We start from the raw sequence: 19,531 nt of genomic DNA on the forward strand, positions 1-19,531 counted from the left end.
ATAAGTTTTATTTATTTATGATAGGACCCAGGGCCTCAATCAGGAAAATGGGATGCTGTGTTTAATTAAATATGAAGGAGGGCAGTCCTGTACTTTGAACTTGAACCCTTTTGTTTTGGGGAATTAATGGGATTCCCAGCTCACATATTAGCGCCAGCGTCCCTACACTGCTCACTCTCCCCCCTGCAGGGACGCTGACTCACTCACCACTGTGGCCGGCCCACACCACGCTGCCTTGCTTCTCCGTGGTCATCTACATGTTTGTTCTCTGCTTTCTCCTCCCGGGGCCTATGTACGCTGCACAGGTCAACCGGGAGTGTTCCTAGGGCGTACGCACACACCACTTCCCTTCTCTTAGAGGGCCAGTGAGTCGTTTCCTGGAAGTGCCTCTCAGCCTGTTGCTGAGAGGCATTGGGTACTTAAGTCACTCTTCCTCTAGGGGAGGTGTCTGAACAACGTGGTTAGCTAGTTAGTGGTTTGTTCCCTAGCTAGCTAGTTTTCAGGTCACCTTGTTCACTGTCCATTCCCTAGCCAGTGTACCTTCCTGTATCCCTGCTGGTACCCTAGTACCTGGCTGTCCTACCCGTGCTATCTGCCTCAGCCTTCTCTGTGGTCCGTGTTTATACTAGTGACTATGCTTGTCTGTCCTGGCCGTGTTATCTGCCTCAGCCATCCCGGTGGTCCCTATCTATACTAGTAACTGTAACTGTCTATCCTGGCCATGCTATCTGTCTCAGCTGTCCTGGTGGTCCCTATCTATACTAGTGACTGTGCCTATCCGATCTGGCCATGCTATCTGCCTCAGCAATCCCAGTGATCCCTGTCTGTACTAGTGACTGTACCTGTCCTTCCTTGCCATGCTATCAGTCTCAGCCGACCCGGTGGTTCCTGTCTATAAAAGTGACTGTACCTGTCTGTTCTGGCTTTGCTACCTGCCTCAGTTGTCCCGGTCGTCCCTGTCTATACTAGTGACTGTACCTGTCTGTCCTGGCTGTGCTGTCTGCCTCATCTATCCTGGTGGTCCCTGTTTACACTGGAGACTCAGCCTGCACCTGTGTCCACCCCTGCCCTTTGGGTCAGCTGCCACAGTCCTGTCACTGCCCTGGGAGTTGCAATTGACGTCCGCTTAGCGGTGGGCGCTTAGTCAAGCCTCTCCCACTAAACGGTAAGCCCAGGGCCCCCACTGTGGTCCAGTGGGTCCACTTCGGCTCACCGCCTTTCCATTTCCACCATCGAGCGTTACACACATGTCATGGAGAAGAAACCATTAAGGATAATTATGACTATTCTTTTTTTCCACTTTTGCATATGTTATATTTCTATTATAATGTTTTTCATAATACAACATTGGGAAGCCCACAGTTTGAGGAACAATATTCTAAAGCGTCTCCATCTCATTTTCTTTGTCAAATTTCCATAGTTCTCATGGATAGTGTGCTTATTTATGGTGGGGGGTTTAGGATCTATGGTACAGTAATGGCCCTTGTAGACATTTGATATAAGACACAGCACGTTTCAGTTACAGATCTGATCGGAAAATTCTGCTTACATTTTAGGCCATAACAAATTTACATCAGTATCACTGGCTACTCTAATAAAAAAGAAATGTAGTAATTAAATAATAGATGTAGTATTTGGCCTAACGCTTACCTGTTATTGTTCAGCTCCGGAGAAATAATAATGAGCGGAGGTTCTTCTGCAGATTTCTCACTGACAGCAGAAAGTGAAACACAAAACTATATTAACACTATGGATATTTTGGAGTCACAAATTATACCCTGTGACTATAAAAGAATAAAAAGACGTCAATAGATCTTCAATTGATTAGCTATTCCTCCCTTCACCCAATATACTTGAGCACTCAGACTATGTATAGCTTGAGTCTGGCCATAAGATAACTGTCTGCAGCAGGAGTTTCCCACACTGTCCTGCCTGATCTAACACCAAAAGAATAGGAACCTCGCACCCTTGGATAAGTCCTAGCCAGTGGCGTAACCTAAAGATCAGGGACCCCAATGCAAAAGCTCCCCTGGGGCCCCCAATTATTGTAAGTCTTTGTGTCATGGTTCCGCTGTGTGGAGCATTTTGCATTTGAAAATGGTCTGCTATGTGTCTCGTTGACTTGCTGACAGGTTTTCTTTCAACACTAGGGTCCACGCTGGTTTCGGGAGGTGCCTTCACAGCTGCGCCTCGTTCCTGGTGATTGCTCTCTTTCTTTACTGGGTATGGCTCTGTCTGAACTTCGCCAGTCGTACTTCCTGTTTGCTCAGAGTGTTCTTGGCTCCTGTCTGGTGTAAGTGATCGGATCTTGGCTTCTGATCTGGGACCTCTTCCTGACCACATCTCTGTCTGCTCCCTGAACCATATACATTACCTCCTGGTTTCTGACCTCACACCTTTTCCTGACCACGTCTCTGTCTGCTCACTGAATCCTATACGTTACCTCCTGGCTTCTGACCTTGGACCTCTTCCTGACCACATCTCTGTCTGCTCCCTGAACCATATACATTACCTCCTGGTTTCTGACCTCGGATCTCTTCCTGACCATCTCTCTGTCTGCTCCCTAAATCTTATACGTTACCTCCTGGCTTATGATCCCAGCTTGTCTGACTACTCTTCTATTCATACTGATCATAGTGTCTAGTATCACACTTTGGTCTTTTTATATAGGCCAAAGGGACTTTTTGGGACCCGAAAGCTCCAGGGCCCATGTGCGACTGCAGCCCCTGCACCCATTTTAACCCTAAGGCGGGCTTTGCACACTACGACATCGCAGGTGCGATGTCAGTGGGGTCAAATTGAAAGTGACGTACATCCGGCATCGCATGCGACATCGTAGTGTGTAAAGGTTCGATGATACGATTAACGAGCGCAAAATCGTCGTAATCGTATCATCGGTGCAGCGTCGGCGTAATCCATAATTACGCTGACGCGACGGTCTGATGTGGTTCCTCGCTCCTGCGGCAGCACACATTGCTGTGTGTGAAGTCGCAGGAGCGAGGAACATCTCCTACCGGCGTCACCGCAGCTTCCGTAGGATATGCGGAAGGAAGGAGGTGGGCAGGATGTTTACATCCTGCTCATCTCCGCCCCTCCGCCGCTATTGGCCGCCTGCCATGTGACGTCGCTATGATGCCGCAGGACCCGCCCCCTTAGGAAGGAGGCGGGTTGCCAGCCAGAGCGATGGTCGCAGGGCAGGTGAGTGCATGTGAAGCTGACGTAGCGATAATGTTAGCTACGCCAGCTATCACACGATATCGTACCTGCGACGGGGGCGGGGACTATTGCGTGCGACATCGCAGCATCGGCTTGCGATGTCGCAACGTGCAAAGCCGCCCTTACCGATCAAAGTAAGATGTGTTCAATGAAGGATTTCTTCATGACTTTTTCAGGAATATGGAGAAAATCCTACCGGCTAGCCACATAGAGGCAGGATGATCTCTTGCTCATTGTTATCATTCATTTCTAGGTCAACGATTACTTTAAAGTGATTATCCTGCCATTGGATTAGCATAGCAAAATCCCTTTTTTTTTTATAACTGCGTTCATTGTATACTGTATCGTAGTATATACTATCAGGTATAAAGCTTACACCCCGACTGACTGACATCTACAAGGGGAGCAAATTAGGAGCAATGGATGACATGTTTGTTTCCACAAGAACAGCACATTACTATGACTTGTACCACTCACCTGCCTTTGTTGGTTTGCCGGGGCACCGGTGTCGGGGTGATGGACCTTTCCTTTGCTGTTCTATTAAACAACAAAGAAGTAAAATAATTAAATTTTTTATCATTCTTTTTTTTTTCAACAAGGAAAGTCCAAGTAAAATGTTCCTGGCAAAAAGAAGACTCAGCCATCGATTTCTTTGGCATCATCTATGACAATTTGAAGGATCTGATAATTTTTTTTTTTCAACCGTACCCCAATGGGGACTATACTGAATTGTTCTGGTATTGGACAGTTTTGTGTTTTTTTTGGGGGGTAATAAACCAATACTATAAGTACGGTAATGGTCAGTGGCAGGTCTGCTGGCTAATTAAATTATCTGCTATATATTAAACTTAGAGGGTTATCACTGTCTTGGACACTTATGACATATCCATAAATTCAAGTAAAATTTCAGGGACCTGCACCTATTGTTGAGAACCAATTACCAGTGGTGTAACTAGAGTATGATGGGCCCCGATGCAAAATTTGGCCCCGGACCCCCTCCGGATGTTGGTCCTATGTATAGGCATCCAGAACCAGCTCTTTCTCTGCAGGGCGGGTGCCGGGACCCCAACTCTGCTGGGCCCAGTCGCAATTGCCACCTCTGCGACCACGATTGTTATGCCCCTGCCAATCACAGAGAATGGAAAGGTGACCCCAAAAATGTGACTCTTTCATATTAGCATATATGAGGGATCCCAAAATAGCCAAGCAGGCATGTTCAAAAAGTTTTAAAACTTCCATAGGTGTGAATGGTTGTCCTAAAGTTCTTGGTATTTCCATAGAAGTGAATGAAGAGAGCTATGCATGCTGTGTATTTCTAGTTGAACAAGATGTGATCCGATTTGTGAGATAGGTGCAGGACAGGATCATTGCTAGGCTCCATATCTGTGTAGAACTAGGTCTACAGTTCCAGCCGCAAATCTAAATATCCTGACGAAGGCACATTGACTTGTCTACCCCACTCCCTACTAAACTATGCCCCTGGACTTTGAGGATTTCATTCTTTAGCATAAGTTGTTTTCTTATTCACTTCTCTTCCATCCTGATGAAGGAGTATCAACTCCGAAACGCGTTGAATAAAATCACTCTTCCCAGCAGCAGCATCTTCTTTTGTTCCTATTAACCCTTCATCTTTAATCTCTTCACTTCTCTTGTAAGACTGGACTTCGAGGGGGCCTGGGACCCTTAGGGGTGCTTCACACACAGCGAGCTCGCTGCTGAGATCGCTGCTGAGTCACGCTTTTTGTGACGCAGCAGTGACCTCATTAGCGATCTCGCTGTGTGTGACAATGAGCAGCGATCTGGCCCCTGCTGCGAGATCGCTGCTCGTTACACACAGCCCTGGTTCGTTTTCTTCAAAGCCGCTCTCCCGCTGTGACACACAGATCGCTGTGTGTGACAGCGAGAGAGCGACAAATGAAGCGAGCAGGGAGCAGGAGCCGGCGTCTGACAGCTGAGGTAAGCTTGTAACCAAGATAAACATCGGGTAACCAAGGTGGTTACCCGATATTTACCTTAGTTACCAGCCTCCGCAGCTCTCACGCTGCCTGTGCTGCCGGCTCCGGCTCTCTGCACATGTAGCTGCTGTACACATCGGGTTAATTAACCCGATGTGTACTGTAGCTAGGAGAGCAAGGAGCCAGCGCTAAGCAGTGTGCGCGGCTCCCTGCTCTCTGCACATGTAGCTGCTGTACACATCAGGTTAATTAACCCGATGTGTACAGCAGCTAGGAGAGCAAGGAGCCAGCGCTAAGCAGTGTGCGCGGCTCCCTGCTCTCTGCACATGTAGCTGCTGTACACATCAGGTTAATTAACCCGATGTGTACAGCAGCTAGGAGAGCAAGGAGCCAGCGCTCAGTGTGCGCGGCTCCCTGCTCCCTGCACACACAGTTAAGCGGTGTGCGCTGGTAACTAATGTAAACATCGGGTAACCATACCCGATGTTTACCTTAGTTACCAGTCTCCGCAGCTTCCAGACGGCGGCTCCGTGCAAGCGCAGCGTCGCTTGCACGTCGCTGCTGGCTGGGGGCTGTTCACTGGTCGCTGGTCGCTGGTGAGATCTGCCTGTTTGACAGCTCACCAGCGACCATGTAGCGATGCAGCAGCGATCCTGACCAGGTCAGATCGCTGGTCGGATCGCTGCTGCATCGCTAAGTGAGAAGGTACCCTTAAGATGATCAATCAGTGATAAAATTTTTTAGATAATATATCACTATTAGGCTATGTGCGCACAGTGCGTTTTTCGCGGCGTTTTTGCGCGTTTTTCGGGTGCGTTTTTGGCCTCAAAACTGCATGACTTTGCTTCCCCAGCAAAGTTTATGAGTTTTCATTTTTGCTGTCCGCACACATCTATTTTTTTTTACCTGCGTTTTTGAGTTAAAAAAAAAAAATGGACATGTCAGTTCTTTCCTGCGTTTTTCTGCGTTTTCCCCCCATGCAATGCATTGGAAAAACGCAGCAAAACGCAGAGATGAAAAACGCAGCAAAACGCAGCCAAAAACGCACCAAATCGCAGCAAAAACGCATGCGTTTTTTGATGCGTTTGTTCGACGCAGGTGCGTTTTTGTGCGTTTTTAGCGGCCAAAAACGCACAAAAACGCAGCGTCAAAACGACGCAGTGTGCGAACCTAGCCTTAGGCTGCAGAAGAATAGTCCGGTAAGCCCTCTCCTAACCTGAGGTCTTGGAAAATCCTACAATCCGGCTCTAGCTATAAATCAATTTAGCCTTTATCCGCTTGTAGTTCACTACATATAACACCATTTACATATTTTATCAATTTTATCATACGTGACAAGGTGTCATTATTACACAATATAAAGTATATGCAGGTGGAGCTAGTATCTAAAAATGTACAATGGAACAAATCAATCAAATGTGGACATTGTTTGTGTCGCCCAAACATAACAAGAATAGCTTGATGGTAGTCAAACAATATAATCTGTACCAAATATAGCATCCACATTATCTTTAATTGGGGTCCAGTTAAAAAGAAACAAAACATAAAAACAATTTCCTGTTTTCAGACATTTCATTAATGGGATTGCTGAACACAGCCTAAATCCCTGAGTGGAGGGATTAGTTATAGGCTGGTGTTATTTTGCCACAAATATGGATGTTGCACGTAAATCCAAATCAATGTACAGTGGGTTTTCAACTATAAACTCTGATGTAGCCAAACAAACACTAGTCCTAAGGTTCTCAATAATGGACACAATCTAAACAATACAGCGCTCATTTATATAAACCATGTATTGAAAAAATCTAGAAGCCCTTTATAGGTTACGGAGATAATAATAATAATAATAATTTATTCATTTATATAGTGCTATTAATTCCATAGCGCTTTACATACATTGTGAGCCCCAATGGGGACAGTGTTCCCAATCTAAATTCCCTATCTGTATGTCTTTGGAGTGTGGGAGGAAACCGGAGAACCTGGAGGAAACCCACGCAAACACGGGGAGAACATACAAACTCCTTGCAGATGGGGTCCTTGGTGGGAATTGAACCCAGGACCTCAGCGCTGCAAGACTGCAGTGCTAACCACTGAGCCACCATACAGTGCTAACCACTGAGCCACCGTGTCAAACACTGTAACTTCTGCCATACTTACTATAAATGCCCAGAAAACTAACGTAACCAGGTTTCATATGAATGCCCCTCCAATCGTAAACCCCTTCCAGCCCAAAGTGTACCCCCTCGATTGTAAACTTACTGCACTTCTTCAGCTTCAATCAACCTCGCGGCTCCGTCCACTTCTGCCAAATGTAACCTCCACCGCTACTCACTCAACCAGTTTACTATTTCAATGCACCTTGGGTCAAATATCAGTACGCAGGGTGTGACCTAGGTGCTTTTGTACTCCCACAACCAGTGCATAGGCATGAATTAGGCATTGTTAGATTGCAACCATATTTGTGCTTCGTGTCACTGAAAATTAATATAGTTAAGGGCTAAGCGTGAAGGAAAATGACAGGAAAGGATCAGTGAGTCAGTAACTCCAGGAGGATGAGACTGCTGCGTTTGTGTAAATGATGCTCTATGATATACAGTATATCCATTTATGAAAGGAAGAGAAGATGAGTAAGGGCGATATTATTATAAATCTCAAAGTATTTCTGAAGACTCACAACTGCCCGAGTCATGACATTGTCCACGGTTCCTTACAAATGGGATAATTGGAGAAAAGAGGCACATGGACCTCATTGAACTTTGGCGTTGGCACTAACTTTTAACAAGCCAATGAATTATAGAACATGTGGATCCTTGACGTGGCCAGAAACGTCAAGGACAAAACTGAAAAAACAACCATGGGGGCAACCATCATGAGAAAGTTATTGTCATGGGTGTGACAGGCAGTCCTATAGTTTCTGGTTGTTTGTTGTTTGGCTACACAAGCTGCTCTCCTGACTTTCCCTTTCCCTGCTTGGGGGTTATCCCTTTCTCTTTAGGACCCTGTGGATTTCCTCATCTTTTAAGCTGTTTTCATCAGCCCTTCCTTTTGTATCTTTAAATACCCTCTGTCACGCTGTGCTACTGATACCGAAGAAGCTGGAGATACAGCTTCAGTGCAAAGTAAGCAGATGAACCACTAAAAGTGAAAGAGTAGTCAGAAAGCTGGGTGTGAAACAGGAGGTCTCGTCAATAATAAAGGAGAAAGCAGGACACGGTCAGGTGATAGCCAGGGGTCAGAATCCGGAAGGTCACGTAAACTGTAGACGTGAGAGATGGAGCTGAGGTCAGAGGCTGGGAAATCAAAGTAACTTACAAAGGAGGAGGAGAGACGTGTCGGGATCGGGGTCAGACAGGGCTAGGGTAAACAACAGACAGGACCGGGGAGACAGGGAACAAGATGGAGGAACAGATTGGAAGACGCAGGTCAGGACATGGTAGCAGGGAGGCAGGACAGATCAAGATTAACTCACAAGAGCCAGACACGCACGCTGCAGAGCAGGGCCTATTACTGGTGATGTTCCGGAGGAGCAGCGCCAAGATATAGCGGCCTGTCCTCTGGAACGAGGCAGAAAGGAATTAACCCGTCCCATGACCTTTAACCCTAACATAGGATACAAGCAAAGGCTCAGCAGCAGCTGAGTCAGATATGGATCATGACACCCTTATTCCTCATTACTCTGTGCTGGTGATAGGTCTAATACCCTTGACTTGTCTTCAGTGCAAGTAGTCGGCTTGCATTCATCTGGAGAACCTTTGTTGCTGTTGCAGTTCCTCTCCCTGAGTCATCTGGAGATAAATTGTTCATTTACTTTTCCCTGTGTATATTTCCCTGTGTGATCTTTAGAGCTTAGTGGGGTTGACTAAGTGCTCATCCCATCCCTTCCCTACCTAGGCCTATTTCAGGGTCAGTCAGGGTCAGCTATCCAGCTCGGCGAATAGGTGCAGAACCTATCTATGGTGGTGAGGGATGCCAGGGGCAACAGTAAGTTTGATCAGGGGTCATCAACTGTACCTTCCCTAGAAACAGGGTTTCCCTTCCCTTTCGCCGTTTGCTTGGTACTTCCCCATACCTAGCGTGACAGTTACTGATGATGAGACAAACATAAGTCGGGTCTACTGTCAAAAAAAAACCCTTGAAGGATAATAAAAAGTGCAAATAGGATCTTATCTGGGTGATAAAATCAAGGTAGATGTGCTCACTTTGTGAGGTTGTGTAAGTCACAACCATTGTAAAGGCATGGAAACGGCTGCAGCAGCACCACGTGGAAGTAGAAGCTGAAGAGGTCGAGAAGGGGTTAATCTGCGCTGTCGTGACTGAAGAGTTGATAAGACCAGAACTCTGGATAAGTGATTTAATGTCAACATTTTTCAGAGTTAGTATTACTCCTTCATCAGGACAAATAACATTTTATTTGTCCTGATGAAGGAGTGCTACTAACTCCGAAACGCGTTGATATTAAATCACTTATATAGAATCCTGGTCTCATTGATTCTTCATTGATTCACGGCAGCTGAGATTAACCCCTTCTCCTCCTCTTCATAAGTCAGGTCTAAGCAGAAACTCTGACCATGCAGACCGCGAGACAAATGTAAGGATGGCTATACATCAAAGATGGTTGTAGGTTAAACACTCACCTGACAGCTATTCCACAAAAGACATTAATGCTCGGTTATGTTTTCACAAGGGAAATGGACTGTTTTGGTAATAGACCCCTTGGGAAACAACCTGTGACCATTAGAAGCAAAGGATTGGGCATGTTGGATTTACCGTGACTAGGCCTGACCATCTTCTGTCAGAGGGAAAGTGGAGAGACCTCCAAATCATAGTTACAGAGAATGAAAAAAGACCTCGGTCCATCAAGTTCAACCTTCCTTCACTAATTATACATTCATCACTAAATTATCTACTACTGTCCATGCCATGTTTGCTGAGGAAATCATCCAACCCTTATATTTAAAAGCTGTTATAGTATCTGCCATTACTACCTCTTGTGGTCGGCATTCCACAGTCTGACTGCTCTAACTGTAAAGAACCCTTTCCTATTTAGCTGCAGGAATCGCTTTTCTTCCACTCGCAGTGAGTGTCCCCTGGTCCTTAGTATTGTCTTTAGAAGAAATAAGTCATGTGCCAGTCCTTTATATTGACCACACATGTATTGATACAAATAAATGAGATCTCCTCTGAGACATCTTTTTTCTAAGCTAAACAAGCCCAACTTTTCCAACCTGTCATCATATGTGAGGCCTCCATTCCTTGTAATAATCTAGTTGCCACCTTTTAACTGACTCTAACTTCTGAATGTCATTTTTAAAATGTGGAGCATAAAACTGGATCCCATATTCCAGATGTGGCCTTACAAGTTATTTATAGTGGGGTAACAATACGTTGGGATCACGGGATCTAATCTCTCTTTTTATACACCCTAAAATCTTGTTTGCTTTAGCAGCTGCTGCCTGACATTGAGTGCTGCTGCTCAGCTTACTTGTAATGAGAATCCCCAAGTCCTTCTCCTGTTCTGTAGTCCCGAGTTTACTTCCATTTAATGTATACGCAGCTATAGGATTACTCCGTCCTAGCTGCATTACTTTACATTTATCAAACTAATTTGCAAGTGTCTGCCCATTCTGACATCTTATCCAGATCATTTTGTAATATTGTATTATCAAGGTCAATCTATAAACAGTAGATGATCCCACCAGAATAGAGCGATTTTTTTTCTAATTCATATGCCCATCGATAAAGGCTGGCTATAAACATGAGATCTGTAGAACAAGATTTGCCTCAGATTTGCAAAACATCCTACTCTATGATCACATAGTTGGCAAAAACGTTTGGGTGAGGTGCTGCAATGACAGACATCTGATGACTGGTGAAGTGACCTGAAGGTATAAACTAAGCAAACAAGGACTGAAGAAGAACCAAGAAGTGACGTCATCGATAGCCCGGTCACAGTCCATGAGAATTAAGCAAAAGGAGGATCAGACAGTCCGAGGTGAAACCGGAGGAGGCGTTCAGGGTTTAATCCAGAGAGAAAGGCAAGCCGCAGCCAGAATCAAATACTAGTGCTTTTAATATTAGCTAATAGGTATAATACAACAGCTGGCATTGTGGGTAGAAAAAATTAAAGATCTAAATTGGGCACTGGGACCACTAACGGGCCAGTGACTGGTCTGCTAACTGGTTGCTATGATTGACTGTTCAGCCCAGACATCTTAAAAAGGCATTCCCATCTCCACGATCCTATCCCAATATGTAGTAGGTATAACAATATTAGCAAATACCTCCAATTAGAAATGTAGTATAGTTCTCCTGATTAGCTATGTCACTTACCTCATGTGCAGGGCATTGCAGTAAATTAGGTATCCATGGTTACAACCACGGGCAACTAACTGTTTTTATATGCGTGGCCGTAACCTTGGATACCTAAGCTACTGCAATGCCCTGCACATGAGGTATGAGATATAGCTTATCAGAAGAACTATACTACATTTCTAATTGGAGGTATTTGCTAATATTATTATTATTATTACACCTACTACATATTGGCATAGGATCCTGGAGATGGGAATACCCCTTTAATTGACCCGAGTTAGGGATCATGCAGATGACCATATTTTTGGTCGGATTGTGATGGGACAAAACAATGGACCGCACTCAGACGCATACTATTTTATGGGGCTAGTCTATGTCTGATTTTTTTTCCTCAGACCAAGCTGGTCAGAGGAGAAAAAATCGCAGCATCAACAATTTGCCTCTGAGAATCAGATGGCACTAGACCATTCAACTCAAAGGGTTCATGGAGAAAAATTGGACTGCACTCAGATGACATCAGAGTGCAGTAAATATTCACAGACTGGCAATATAGAGAAGCTTGTTTCTCTTCACGTCCGAGAAAATTGGATCAAACTCTGATTAGAGTGTAATTAACATAATCAGACTGATATTCTCCAATGCAGAGAAAAACAGTGGTGTGACCCCAAGCCTTACTGTACGCCAACCTGACCAGGACAAGCACATGCGCCAGCACAAACTTCTGCCCACACTGCCAGGAAAATTGAGAAGAAGAATATAATATGAGCAAGCTAAGGAAGGCATGTTACACATGCAAGATTTACGATGGATTTTTAGCAATGCACTTGGCTCCCGATCATCGGTGACTCACACAGAGAACAATGTCTATAACTCTCAATATGTTTTTTGGGATTTTTTTATTACTCTCCATTTCAGAGGAGTGTGTCATGTCAAAGATTGACCTGTGTGTTGGTCAAGGTGAGAAAATACAGCCACTGAGGAAAGATGGATCGTGCCCCTACGAGAGTTATTGTGTCCATAAATAGGAGACTCCAGGTCTGGTTGGTCCCTTATATTTTTTGAGGTTGCCTGTTAAGCTACCGCTGGGACTCCGGTAGAAAGAGAAATCCTGAGTGCTGTTAGACAGAAGCCCACCAGAGTTCGCTAACACAAGAGCAGAGATAGTCGATCAGTCAGGGTCTATGCCGGGATGTCACATCTGTACCAAGGAGAAAACAAGCCAAAGTCAAAGAACAGAGCGAAGGATACCGGGAGAGCAAGTAAGCACAACGGAGGGAGTGGAGGACACGGAACAGGACCGGAGTTCGGAGAACAGAGAGGAGCGGAGGTAAGGATGGGCACGAGGGACAGAGGTCAGGACAGGCTGAGGATACAGAGGTCAGGTCAGGTTGGGGGAACAGAGCTCATGTCAGGTCGGGCAGGAGGGATGGAGGTTAGGTCGGACAAGAGGAACGGAGGTCAGAACGAGAACGAACAACACCGGATAGCAGGACAAGAAACAGAGAACTTCTCTCCGGGACAGTGCACGCAGCACAGCCAGAAATATTACTAGCGGCATCCCGGAGGTACAAGCACCAAGATTTGGCGGCGCGACCCCTGGAATGTGGCCAGAACAAACATGCCCCTCCCAAGGGACCTAAATCCCGGAGGCAGGATACATGCACCGGCTCAGGAATGGCAGAGCCGTGCATGAATCATGATATTGCCTTCTAAGATTCCCAAAAAGATGGTTTCAGATGTGAAGGTTGCCAAGAACCAGTGTAATTTCGTCTACGAGCATCACATGTCAGATCTTCACCGTGGAATCCATTATGGATCATTAACATCATCCAAGGAGGCCAATATTTACCAAGAACCTTTACCTGATTATTTACAAGTCTTTAAACTTAGGTCCATGGTGAGAAGACCAGTTCCTTCTAATATTTCCATTCATTGCTCAATGCAGTTTTCCAGGCCTAGATATCACATTTGTTCTTGAAGTCTTTGATTTCACGTCAAGGAGACCTCAGGGAATAATATCATTGTTCAGGGTGTTGTTGTTGTTGGCAGTGTTTTCCCATAGTGCACTGACTGTAATGAATATTTATGCTCATGAGAAAGAAAACTACCGGCCACATAAGAAGTAAACCACAGGAAAGTAAACAGCAATAAAGACGCTTTACATAATGCGCCATTGTGTAATGAGCCGCATCAGTTTTGATTGCATCTTCGCTGATTGCAGAATAAAGCTGAGTAAATATGTTTTGCAACCAAGGAACCTTCCCAAAAAGAGGAAATTGCTTGGTGCGGAAGAAGGAAGACTTTACTTTTTGGATTCCTGGTACTAGGGATATTGGAGACGTCCTAAAGAACCAAATAGTCATATGAAAAAGTTTGGGCACCCCTATTAATGTTAACCTTTTTTCTTTATAACAATTTGGGTTTTTGCAGCAGCTATTTCAGTTTCATATATCTAATAACTGATGGACTGAGTAATATTTCTGGATTGAAATGAGGTTTATTGTACTAACAGAAAATGGGCAATCCGCATGTAAACAAAATTTGACCGGAGCAAAAGTATGGGCACCCTTATCAATTTCTTGATTTGAACCCTCCTAACTACTTTTTACTGGCTTACTAAACCACTAAATTGGCTTTGTAACCTCATTGAGCTTTGAACTTCATAGGCAGGTGTATCCAATCATGAGAAAAGGTATTTAAGGTGGCCACTTGCAAGTTGTTCTCCTATTTGAATCTCCTATGAAGAGTGGCATCATGGGCTCCTCAAAACAACTCTCAAATGATCTGAAAACAAAGATTATTCAACATAGTTGTTCAGGGGAAGGATACAAAAAGTTGTCTCAGAGATTTAAACTGTCAGTTTCCACTGTGAGGAACATAGTAAGGAAATGGAAGAACACAGGTACAGTTCTTGTTAAGCCCAGAAGTGGCAGGCCAAGAAAAATATCAGAAAGGCAGAGAAGAAGAATGGTGAGAACAGTCAAGGACAATCCACAGACCACCTCCAAAGACCTGCAGCATCATCTTGCTGCAGATGGTGTCAATGTGCATCGGTCAACAATACAGCACACGTTGCACAAGGAGAAGCTGTATGGGAGAGTGAGGCAAAAGAAGCCGTTTCTGCAAGCACGCCACAAACAGAGTCGCCTGAGGTATGGAAAAGCACATTTGGAGAAGCCAGTTACATTTTAGAAGAATGTCCTGTGGACTGATGAAACAAAGATTGAGTCGTTTGATCATACAAAAAGGCGTTATGCATGGAGGCAAAAAAACCCACGGTATTCAAAGAAAATCACTTGCTACCCACAGTAACATTTGGTGGAGGTTCCATCATGCTTTGGGGCTGTGTGGCCAATGCCGGCACCGGGAATCTTGTTAAAGTTGAGGGTCGCATGGATTCAACTCAGTATCTGCAGATTCTTGACAATAATGTGCAAGAATCAGTGACGAAGTTGAAGTTACGCAGGGGATGAATATTTCAGCAGGACAATGATCCAAAGCACCGCTCCAAATCTACTCAGGCATTCATGCAGAGGAACAATTACAATGTTCTGGAATGGCCACCCCAGTCCCCAGACCTGAATATCATTGAACATCTGTGGGATGATTTGAAGCGGGCTGTCCATGCTCGGCGACCATCAAACTTAACTGAACTGGAATTGTTTTGTAAACAGGAATGGTCAAATATACCTTCATCCAGGATCCAGGAACTCATCAAAAGCTACAGGAAGTGACTAGAAGCTGTGATTTTTGCAAGAGGAGGATCTACAAAATATTAATGTCACTTTTATGTTGAGGTGCCCATACTTTTGCACCGGTCAAATTTTGTTTAAATGCGGATTGCACATTTTCTTTTAGTACAATAAACCTCATTTCAATCCAGAAATATTACTCAGTCCATCAATTATTAGATATATGAAACTGAAATAGCTGCTGCAAAAACCCAAATTGTTATAAAGAAAAAAGGTTAACATTAATAGGGGTGCCCAAACTTTTTCTTATGACTGTACATATAAAAGCCAGACAAAATGGCCAATTCCAACCGCAACAATCCTGCATCAACTGTCTGTTCTTTTCAACTGTTGCTCTAATAATGAACGATCCCTATAATACAAAAACACTAATCCGACATCTTGGATTATTTCATCCAATAATATGCTTGGGCTGCAACTTGGGCCAATTCGATAGATTTTTTTTTTTATTGCTGTTAACCAGTTGTCTGACTAGCAAGCAATTGGTTATCGGCCCTCCCTTGTCTTACGTCCTTAAAGAGAACTAACCAGCAGGATTTTGCTATATGAGGTATTGGCAGTGCCGTACAGGGACTAGGATGCCGAATCCAGGCATACGTGTTGTAGAAAGATCGGATGCTTGGTTGCAGAAATATCTTTAATCAAAGCTGCAGATTCTTTAAAATAATCAAGTCAAGAATAAAGGCTTCTTTACACGCTACGATTAATCTGACGATCTCATTAGCGACGTGACACGCCCATATTGTGTAAACGATTTGCCGAGATCGCTCATAGGTTGTTTAGTAGCGGTCACACGTAACGATATCACAAACAACGCAACAACGTTCAGCAATATATTGTTTGACCAAGGCGGTCGTTTGGATGTTGTTCGTCGTTGCAGGGTGTCAAACGTACCAATATGTCTGTTGCGTTCCAAACGATGAACAATATTTTGAAACTGAACGACGTGTCAACGATCAACGATTTTCAACCTATTTGCGATCGTTCTTAGTCGCTCGTAGGTGTCACACGCAACAACGTTGCTAACGATGCCGGATGTGCGTCACGGGATCCGTGACCCCGACGAAATATCGTCAGCTATATCGTAGCGTGTAACGCCGCCTTAAGTCCATTATGATATAAAGGTCTTAGATCTCGAGGAAAAACTCCAGTTAATACTAAAAAACGTATTAGTTTTTCACTGGGTGCTGGATACTTCCCAAATTTATTTATTGTACTGAACCTGTCAAAAACTTAACTTCTCCTGTTTCCTCCCTCTCCTAACCTTCCGAAACCCAATATTACCATTTCTGTGTGTGGCTCTACCATTACGCCCCAGCAGCACACCCGCTGTCTTGGGGTTATATTTGACTCCGATCTTTCCTTCACTCCCCACATTCGTTCACTTGCTCGCTCTTGTCAATTCCACCTCAAAAACATCTCAAGAATTCGACCTTTTCTTTCCGTTGACTCTGCAAAAACTCTTACTGTCGCTCTCATTCATTCCCGCCTGGATTATTGTAACTCTTTACTAATTGGTCTCCCTGTTACTAAACTCTCTCCTCTCCAATCCATCCTAAATTCCGCAGCTAGGATCATTTTACTCTGCAACCACTTCACTGATGCCTCTGCTCTTTGCCAGTCATTGCACTGGTTGCCTATCCGTTACAGAGTCCAACATAAACTTATCACTCTCACTTACAAAGCTCTCCATGGTTCTACACCCCCCTACATCTCCTCCCTCATCTGTCTATCACCCCACCCGTGCCCTCCGCTCTGCTAATGACCTAAGACTGACATCCTCAACAATTCGAACCTCCCACTCCCGTCTTCAAGATTTCTCACGAGCTGCGCCTATGCTCTGGAACTCACTACCAAGAGCGATCCGATTAATTCCCAACATCCACACCTTTAAGCGGACCCTAAAAACGCATTTCTTTAGACTAGCCTATCACCTCACTGCCCTGATCTAATCTAGTCCCTTTCTGCCCTTCAAAAAATTTACTTCCAGTTCTCGTCCCCTGTACCTGTATAAATTCTCACTGACGGGTTCATGCAGCTGCTTTTGAATACCCTATTAAATCGATGGCTGGACCATATATAACAAGCTTTTCTCCCCCCCATTCACCTTTTGTGCCTCCCCTATTTCCTCATAGACTGTAAGCTTACGAGCAGGGCCCTCACTCCTCCTGGTATCTTAATTTTGTTATTTTGTATTGTCTTATACTGTCTGTACATGTCCCCTCTTAATTGTAAAGCGCTGCGGAATATGTTGGCGCTATAGAAATAAAACGTATTATTATTATTGTTCTCGTTTATATAGTTCTATTAATTCCACAACACTTTACAGTTCTAGTTCCAATTCCAGTTTACTAGTTCCTAGTTGCCTTTTTTTATCATAGTGGTTGGGTAAAGCAGCACCGTCACAGAATGATCTACGTCACTCTGCTCGAGTAGCACCAGGGGTGTACTAATTGTATCATATGAAGATTGTAGTAATATCCTATTATGCCATAATTGGCAACTTTTAGAGCCGGCCCACGAGGAGCCTGTTTGAAGCAAGCTGCTGATTTCTCCATTATCCTGCTCTTTTTCCAGCCCATGCTTCCTCTCTGCACCATTTCTAGCCCTGTGAATGTGTATGTGGATGCCGATCCCTATCCAGCGATGGAGCATCTTAGCTTTCTACACAACTATCCTTCTGGAAGTGTTATTTAGGGAGGTTTTGACATACACCCAGAGAATGACAAATTTTGTATGAATCCGTGAGGTCTCCCTTTTATACACGAGTCTCCCTGATGTTTGAAGAAAGTTGGCAATTATTCCTCCACGGGCAGTTTTGGGCTAGGAGACCGTGTGGTCTGCCCTGGCTCTCATATGATAGCTTCTCAGGGATGGAAAAGCTCATTATTGTATGTTCTCTTATCTTCCATATGTATATGGACACCCTGATAATTCCTCTCCTGGGTAATCAGACCGACAATGTGGGTACAATATAACATGAACAGTTTACCCACGTCCATGTGTGTTGGAAAGAAGGGATAGTCATGTTATCTTACTGATTAAAATGGATGTGTCAGCTGATTTCACATAATAAATTGTGTACTCTATGAAATGGATCCCTTAGACCTGATGAGGCTGGTGTACTTGTCCTAGGAAAGAAGATATAACTGGTACCATATACTATTAAATGGATCCCTTAGACCTGATGAGGCTGGTGTACTTGTCCTAGGAAAGAAGATATAACTGGCACCGCACACTATTAAATGGATCCCTTAGACCTGATGAGGCTGGTGTACTTGTCCTAGGAAAGAAGATATAACTGGTACCATATACTATTAAATGGATCCCTTAGACCTGATGAGGCTGGTGTACTTGTCCTAGGAAAGAAGATATAACTGGCACCGCACACTATTAAATGGATCCCTTAGACCTGATGAGGCTGGTGTACTTGTCCTAGGAAAGAAGATATAACTGGCACCGCACACTATTAAATAGATCCCTTAGACCTGATGAGGCTGGTGTACTTCTTCTAGGAAAGAAGATTTAATAGGTACCATACATTATTAAATGGATCCCTTAGACCTGATAAGGCTGGGGTACTTATCCTAGGAAGGAAGATATAACTGTAACCGTACAATATTAAATGGATCTCGTAGCTCTGATGAGGCAGGTGTACTTGTCATAGGAAAGAAGATATAACTGGCACCACAGACTATTAAATGGATCCCTTATACCTGATGAGGCTGGGCTACTTGTCCAAGGAAAGAAGATATAATTAGCACTGTACACTAATAAATTGATCCCTTAGACCAGATGAGGCTGGTGTACTTGTCCTAAGAAAGAAGATATAACTGGCACTGTACACTATTAAATCCCCTATACCTGATGAGGCTGGTGTATTTGTCCAAGGAAAGAAGATATGATTAGCACCATACACTATTAAATGGATCCCTTAGACCTGATGAGGCTGGTATACTTGTCCTAGGAAAGAAGATATAACTGTCACTATACACTATTAAATGGATCCCTTAGACCTGATGAGGCTGGTGTACTTGTCCTAGGAAAGAAGATATAACTGGCACCGCACACTATTAAATTGAACCCTTAGACCTGATGAGGCTGGTGTACTTGTCCTAGGAAAGAAGATATAACTGGCGCTGTACACTATTAAATGGATCCCTTATACCTGACGAGGCTGATGTACTTCTTCTAGGAAAGAAGATTTAATAGGTACCATACATTATTAAATGGATCCCTTAGACCTGATAAGGCTGGGGTACTTATCCTAGGAAAGAAGATATAACTGTAACCGTA

The 19,531-nt window shown here is 44.2% G+C and overlaps 1 protein-coding gene across 4 annotated transcripts in view; it reads right to left on the reverse strand.

Annotated features, from left to right (window-relative positions):
• Nucleotides 1–19,531, reverse strand: part of ZNF185 (zinc finger protein 185 with LIM domain) — a 161,384-nt gene that overhangs the window by 32,751 nt on the left and 109,102 nt on the right. For all 4 annotated transcript variants that reach the window (XM_075323700.1, XM_075323699.1, XM_075323698.1 and 1 more), the window contains 2 exons: nucleotides 3,694–3,753; nucleotides 1,651–1,710 (listed from right to left, as the gene is read on the reverse strand). In XM_075323700.1, coding sequence (XP_075179815.1) covers nucleotides 1,651–1,710; nucleotides 3,694–3,753 — 120 coding nt within the window. The remainder of the gene's footprint in view (nucleotides 1–1,650; nucleotides 1,711–3,693; nucleotides 3,754–19,531) is intronic.

Source organism: Anomaloglossus baeobatrachus, chromosome 9 (assembly GCF_048569485.1).
Source record: "Anomaloglossus baeobatrachus isolate aAnoBae1 chromosome 9, aAnoBae1.hap1, whole genome shotgun sequence".
NCBI lineage: Eukaryota > Metazoa > Chordata > Amphibia > Anura > Aromobatidae > Anomaloglossus > Anomaloglossus baeobatrachus.